The 7,830-nt window shown below is 42.8% G+C and overlaps 1 protein-coding gene across 2 annotated transcripts; it reads left to right on the plus strand.

Annotated features, from left to right (window-relative positions):
• Positions 1-15: 15 nt before the first annotated feature.
• LOC113045149 (deubiquitinating protein VCIP135-like) lies at positions 16-6,720 on the plus strand. Of its 2 annotated transcripts, XM_026205345.1 has the most exons (4): positions 16-2,769; positions 3,048-3,134; positions 4,102-4,774; positions 6,602-6,720. In XM_026205345.1, the coding sequence occupies exons 1-3, from the start codon at positions 180-182 to the stop codon at positions 4,749-4,751; spliced, it is 3,327 nt and encodes a 1,108-aa protein (XP_026061130.1). In that variant the 5' UTR covers positions 16-179; the 3' UTR covers positions 4,752-4,774; positions 6,602-6,720. The 2 variants fall into 2 exon arrangements, with proteins under 2 accessions (XP_026061130.1, XP_026061129.1); XM_026205344.1 differs by having other exon boundaries at positions 4,102-6,720.
• Positions 6,721-7,830: the final 1,110 nt, after the last annotated feature.

The following is a 7,830-nucleotide window of genomic DNA, read 5'->3' on the forward strand; positions in this document are numbered from 1 at the left end:
CTCCCAACATGCCTTGCGCTACCCATAAGGTCACATTGTGTTACGGAACCGCTTCCGTGTTGTGTTTGTTTCTGGAAAACAGAAACTGCGTGAGGTGACATAATTTTCTCTCGCTCGTCTCTGATTAGACAGCGATGTTTTTGTAAACCGATGCGTCAAACGGTATATTAGATTGGACTATGTCGTTGATTCCGGGCTCAAAGCAGAAGGACAGGCGCATTTTATGCGGGATGTGCCCGGACCCGCAGTGCCAGGCGAAGCTCTTCTTCCCCGCACACACCTCCATGAGCATCGAGTGCACTGAATGCGGCCAGAGACACGAGCAGAAGAACCTCGCGAATGTGGAGGAAGTAACTGACCCAGATGTAGTTCTTCATAATTTGCTGAGAAATGCTTTGCTGGGTGTGTCAGGCCCTCCTAAAAAGGGCTCCGAGCTGGTGAAAGTGATGGGACTGTCCAACTATCACTGCAAGCTGCTGTCTCCCATCCTCACCCGCTATGGCATGGACAAACAGACAGGCACGGCCAAACTCTTGAAGGAAATGAACCAGGGAGAGATCTTCGACTGCTCGCTTCTTGGGGACCGTGCTTTTCTCATCGAGCAAGAGCATGTGTCCACTGTTGGGTATGGACGGGACAGGTCAGGGAGCTTGATCTACCTTCATGATACTTTGGAGGAAATCAAGAAAGCAAACTTGAATAGAGAGTGTCTTATTCCCGTGCATGTGGATGGAGACGGACACTGCTTGGTGCACGCCGTGTCCAGAGCACTAGTTGGACGTGAGCTCTTCTGGCATGCCCTTCGAGAAAACCTAAAACTCAATTTCAAGCAGAACCTCGACCGCTACAAAGCCCTTTTCCAGGACTTTATAGATGCTGCAGAATGGGAAGATATCATTAATGAGTGTGACCCATTGTTTGTTCCTCCAGAAGGCGTTCCCCTGGGGCTTAGGAACATTCACATATTCGGCCTGGCGAATGTACTGCACAGACCCATAATCCTGTTGGACTCCCTGAGTGGCATGCGCAGCTCGGGCGATTACTCCGCCACTTTCCTGCCAGGCCTGGTTCCAGAGGAGCAGTGCCGAGGAAAAGATGGCACTCTGAACAAGCCCATCTGCATCGCCTGGAGTAGCTCTGGCAGAAATCACTATCTACCCCTCGTGGGCATCAAGGGCTTGCCTTTGCCCCGTCTACCAGCTGCATTGCTCCCGAAAGCTTGGGGTGTTCCTCAAGAGCTGATTCGCAAATACGTGAGCTTGGACTCCAATGGAAGCTGTGTGATCGGTGGCGAACGGAGCCTGCAGGATAAGTACCTGCTGCGGCTCGTAGGCGTGATGGAGGATGTCTTCATGGACAAGCACGGCATCCACCCCGCTCTAGTCGCCGATGTCCACCAGTATATATACCGACGCACTGGAGTGATCGGCGTGCAGCCGGAGGAGGTGACAGAAGCGGCTAAGAAATCTGTTCAGGAGGGTCGTCTCCATCGCTGCCTTGTCTGCAATGCTCTTTCAGAGCTCCACGTCCCAGCAGAGTGGCTCATACCGGGAGGGAAACTCTACAACTTGGCCAAGTCGACTCACGGGACTCTGCGGGCGGACAAGAACTACAGCTTTCCTTTAAATAGTTTGGTTTGTTCCTATAACCCAGAAAAAGATGTGCTGGTGCCCGACTACAAGCTTGGCTCACTCACGGCTTGCACCTGGTGTCACGGTACTTCAGTGCGACGCGTTCATGGCGACGGCTCTGTCGTCTATTTGGATGGAGACCGTACCAACACTCACTCACAAGGTGGGAAGTGTGGGTGCGGGTTCAAACACTTCTGGGAGGGGAAGGAGTACGATAATCTTCCCGAAGCTTTCCCTATCACTCTGGAGTGGGGCGGCCGTGTGGTGCGAGAGACCGTTTATTGGTTCCAGTATGAAACGGATCCGACTCTCAACAGCAATGTTTATGACGTGACGATGCGACTTGTCACGAAGCACTTTCCCGGAGAGTTCGGAAGTGAGATTCTAGTCCAAAAAGTGGTGAACACCATCTTGCATCACACTGCCAAGAGGAGCCAAGATGAATACAATCCAGTTGCCATCGAAGGTGCTCATGTTCAGGATGGGAGAGATGGGAGCGAATCAACCACTCACCCTCCTACTAAAATCATCTTGACGGGACAGAAAGGCAAAACCCTGCATAAAGAAGAGCTGGTGATGAGTAAAACCGAGAGGGTCTTGCAACATAGCATCAGCGAGCAGGCGGCCTTGTCCCAGCGGCGTAGCACAGACCGCTTGCGCCAGCAGGATCCCCGCCCACCATCTCCTTCCTCTTCATCATCCTCTGCTCCTCCCACACCCACTAAAGTGCCACCCCCCAGTGGAGAGAAGAAGATACGTGTAACGACCAGCGATGGGCGGCAGGCCATGCTTACACTGCAACCGCACACCACCTACGGTGAGCTCCAAAACTCCATTGTCCAGGTCTTCAACTTATTGCCCGGACAGCTGTGCATCCGACACGGCTTCCCACCCAGAGAGCTGCCCCCACCGCGTCCTGAGGACCAGAACCAACCCGTGGCGCTTCAGCATGGCGACCGCATATCTGTGGAAGCGCTAAAAGAGAGCTCGCCCGATACTCACATGACCCAGACGCACTCTCACACACCTCAAACGCATGCTCACTCTGACCCACGACTCAGCCGCACCAGTAGCAGGGAAATTCAGGACAACATTGACCTTGAGATGTCATCACTTTGTCTCCTGGCAGCACTTATGGGTAAAACACTCCCTCCTGTTATAGATCTGCTTTATGAGAAGACTGTGTCATACTAGAATCAACATTTGCTTAAGAGTGTCTATGACTCGCTGGACTGTATGATACAAGCCTATTTTTGTAATTTACACATCAGGATGATTCTATTATTATTATTCAATCATGTTTAATGAGTAATTATTGATTGCTGAACAAAAATTAAATCTATGGTAAACAATGTGTGTGAGACCTGTCTATTTAATGGGTTTCTTTTCTCCTCTCTCTTTTTCTGTTTGTCTCAGGTGAAGATGTCTGGTCATATGCCAAGAAACTGCCTCACCTGTTCCAACAAGGAGGAGTCTTCTACAATATTGTGAAGAAAGACATGGGTAATCTGTCTTTTTTCCCATTTTCTCACACACAATATGCTTGGCATGAAAGTCTATATTATATGTGTTGCCAAAAGCATTTGCAGTAACTGTATTGTGATGGTGGGATTTGAGAACCAGTTATAATTTAGTTTTATTTTCTGTGTACTAACACAGAATAATTATTATTTTTTATTTTTTTTGTCACTGGCTGAGAGATGTAACGCAGTGGAGTCAAAAGTAATACAATTAAGATTAACTGTACATGCCCAATAGTCAGAAAAGTAGTGAAAAGCAGCTATTTTGCTGTTTATTTCATATATTTAAACAATGACAATATATTTAAATACAAATTTAACAATGAGCATTACAATTTATGTGAGAAGTTGAATTTAAAAATTAACATTTCAGAATGTCTTAGAATTTTATTTACCCCTCTTTTTGCTTTAATATGGCTCAAGCAGTAGAGTATGGTGCTAGCACGTACAAGGTTGAAGGTTTGATTCCCAGGGAAATTTAAATGTGTGCCTTGATTTCAGTATAAGTCGCTTTGTATAAATGTAAATGTTCAATGACAGCAGGAGAGAATGCATAAACTCCACAGGTTTGTGTAAAACCCAATGATCAGTGTTTTCCAGCATGATTTGAAATCATCTAACCATTCATCTGGTCTTTGTCAAATATTTATTTAACTTGGTGTGACCTAAAAATAGTTCTGAACCAGAAATATTTCTTTTTCAGTTTTTTTTTTAAACATTAAAACTTTTAGATTAATTTTTTTGTTTACAAATATGCCAAATACATCATTCTGTGCGTGTGTTGCTATTCCACAAATACATACAAATTATTAGATATTGTTATCATTTTTAGGAATATTGTAAACATTTGTAAAATTAAATTGACAATGTGAAAAATTATTAAATTGTATCATCCACCTTTATGCATACAATGAGAAACTCTGCTAATAAATTATTTTTCTTGTGTTAAGGTCTGTTAGATGGGAAGCACTGCACACTGCCCCATTTGTCGGGTAAGACGTTTGTGTTCAGTGCTGCAGAGGAGCGTTTGGAGCTGTGTGTGGACACAGCCGGTCATTTTCCAGTGGGCCCTGATGTGGAGGAGCTCGTCCAGGAGGCCCTTTCCCAACTCCGCTCAGACGCAGCCTCTCATAGCCGTGAGGGAAGCCCCGCTCACGGCCTGCGATTGGGCGCCGGCGGTGCAGTGCGCAAGAAAGAGCAGACTGTCACGGCCTTCCAGGGCAAAGGTCACTCACTGGGTTCCGCCCCTCCAGAACACCCACCAATCAGGCGGCAGCACAGCAGTGGCGTGGATCTCAGCAACAGCGCTCGCGGTGAAGAGATAACATTGTCAGGGGAAGAGTTGGTGCGCGTGGCCCCGGGCATGCTCACTTTACGCGAGGGCCGCGGTTTGGGGCTGGAGCCTGCCGTTATCGAGGCCCAACGGCAGCGTCTGCAGGAGATGGTCTCAAACATACAAGCGTCTATGGACAAACACTTGCGCCAGCACGCTGTAGCAAGGCATGATGTGAAGGAAGAAGAGGCTCCTGACAAACAAGAGGATATGGAAAGTCACGGTGCGGAGCCACCCAGCACCTTTGAACCCATGGACCAATCTTGATACTTCATTATCCGCTTAGCAGAGTGAGCTTCCTGTCATAACACACATACATGCACTGTGATTCAAATAACAAATAATGGTGCAGCCGATTTATTGACACGTGCGTCTTTTGAGTGTGAAACGCATTCCTTAAATATTCTCGAAGTCTTATGATGTGAAATTTGAAATGATTATTACAGGAATTGAGTGTCTGCTTTCATTCGCCTAAATATAAACGTGGTGCACACTGATTTAAAGAGACAGTTCAACTTAAATTGAACATACTGTTATTAATTTACTCACTGTCATGTCATTCCAAACCAAGGCCTTACTTTTTCTCTTTGGAACATAAGGGAGATATTTTGAATGTTTCTGTCCATATAATGAAAGTCAGTGGGGTCCAAAAAACATTGCATCCCAATGTATTTTGTGTTTTGTTGAAAAAAAAAAGTCATACAGAATGACATGAGGGTGAGTAGATGTTGACAGAAATTTCGTTTTTGGTTGAACTATCCCTTTAAGATCACTCTTGAGCTTTGCTAGTTTCCATATTGTACTTAAATAATCAAAGTGCACTTTGACCCTCATTGCTGGGTTCACTGCTTTCTTACTCCAATTTGGATCACTGACTGTCTCACAAACTTCAGCCCTGCGTTTGTGCACTTAGTAGGTAACAGGGTCTCCTTGATAATGTTTGTCTTTTCAGCACGGTTCTGACTCTCTACCCACAATTCATTGCGGTCTATCCAAAGAGCACTACGCGGTAAAAGCCTGGAAACGAGTTCCAGCTGGATTTCACATTTATTTTATCGTCCAGCTACACAGTTAGAGCACAGAAACCTCTCTCAGCAGATCAGCATGGAGTATCCATACATCTGAGAATGAGTTTCTCTCCTGTGATCTCAGATTGGCCTTGTCAGTGTTGCCTTTAGTGTGGCCCAGGTTCTGTTGTACCGTTTTGCATGTCCTTTCTTCTTTAAACACTGTTCAGTACAAGACAGTTCATACACTTAGTATCGGAATGTAATGTACTTGATTCTGGCAAAATCTTCTCTTAGGAAGTCTTAACAGACAGTAGCCGAGTGGGTGATTTTTTTTTCAGGATATTCTGATTCAGCGCTGTAGTATATTGTTAGGCCATGCTAATATGCCGAAGTAGAGGGGATGAAGGATGGTTTAAGTGTTTTCTTTTGCATTCAGGAAAAAAAAACGATAGCCACATTCTATTCTAAACAGATTTTTCTTGTCACCTTGGCAACTGATTCATACAAACCACACACAAAAAAAAATAAAAACCTTGAGCTTGGGTTGTTGAGCTTTGTGCTTCAGTCACCGGGTAGAAGATAAAACAGATGGAAAAACCTAGAGACTTTGCTGAGCTGTTGCATTTAACCCAGTTTTGCCAACAACAGGTGGTCAAAACTGCTGTTAACAGCATTAATGAGTCTTTTAGCATCCCCAGCTCTGCTCTGCAGTGTTTGTGCGTGACAGAGAATCTGTTCTGAGAAGGAGAAGCTAGAGGATTGGGACGAGGCCTGACTTTGGTCCAAGGACTCATGATGAAGTCGGAGGCTTGATGAGTTTTTGATTTTACAAAATTGGTTTTTGATTTTTAAGTCGAAAAAACATCTATACCAGAGCACTTTTCTGTGTAGGCGTGTTTATTAGCTTTTGAACATAATTGATATTGTTGGTGAAAAGAGCAGCACAAAAGAAACGTTTTACTGCTTCATGTAACACAGACTCCAGTGCAGGTTGTTTCTCTGCGACTGCCACACTCCTGATATATTGTATTCCAGTGTACAATAGTGGTATATATTGTATTATATTTTCATCTGTACAGATATTGAATCTGTTTTTTTCCCTTCTAGATCGTTTCTCCTCTGTTTCCAATAAAACAGTTGGATGATTCTACGCAGCTGTGGAATCTGCTGTTTGCATGCTTGATTACTTTTCAGTCTAACAACAATAAAGTTATTCCATCTGTATGAAACGATGTGATCGCTGTTTATTTAAGCTTGATGAAGTGATGATGATTATAATCAGACTGTGAATTACAAAACTTACTTTTCATTTCATGAAAATCTGCACCAGTCGGCTGTATGCCAATGTCTTTTAAGTACAAGCTAAAAAGCCCATCAAAAATTAAGGGTAAACGGCATAATTTAACTGTATTCATATCATAAAAAATTACAAACTTGGAAAAAATAAAAAAAATCAATAGCTTAGTTTAGATTATTTGTGGTATGTAATGATTTTAGGTGTGGTTATAATTACATGAATGTATCATTTGTATGTAATATGCAGGATTTAAAAAAAAAGGAATGGAAATCTATGTGTACACTGTAAATGGATTTCTGTAAGCACATTTTTCTGTATTTTTAAGGTGAGACACTGCAGGCAAAAACACTGTTTTTTCAATCACCTGTCAATTTTGAGATTTTGGGCTTTTTGGTTTTTCATAAAGTGCTTTTTCAAACTAGTGGAAGGAAAAAATCCAAAAGACACTGTTAAGTGTTTCTTTTATAGCACTTTATCTGTTTGTGTTAATAGATTTCAATTACAATACATATTTTTAAAGGCCGTTTTCTCAAAATGAGTTTTTTCTTCAACACTGAGCCATAAATCTCCACTTCAGTAGCACTTACACACACCAAACTTGACATTTTTATTCCTGTCTATATTCTGAAGGTTTTTACAGAGGGATTTGTTTATATATATTTTCCTTGATTATATACAACATTTTATTCCCCCCAAAATTGTGAAAATATATTGTTTTCTGGCTGTTCAAAGTATTTTCTGAATTATGGAGTGACAAAAAAAGATAACCAGAATTCCCTCTGTAAAAACATTTGACTCTAATATGTCAAAAAAAAATTAACAAAAAAATTGAAACTGACTTCATCTGGTGTTCAGATTTCTGTACTAGACATTTATGCAAATGAGCACATATTTCATTAAATAATGCCTCATTTGCATATTTAAACATAACATTTTTGAAAACTTGTAATATAAAAAATGTTTGCAATAATCAATGTAATCAATCAACCGGGTAAGTAAGGTGATAACTATTAGTTGTTGTTTTTTTTTGCCCTATTTA

Source organism: Carassius auratus, chromosome 27 (assembly GCF_003368295.1).
Source record: "Carassius auratus strain Wakin chromosome 27, ASM336829v1, whole genome shotgun sequence".
Classification (NCBI taxonomy): Eukaryota; Metazoa; Chordata; class Actinopteri; order Cypriniformes; family Cyprinidae; genus Carassius; species Carassius auratus.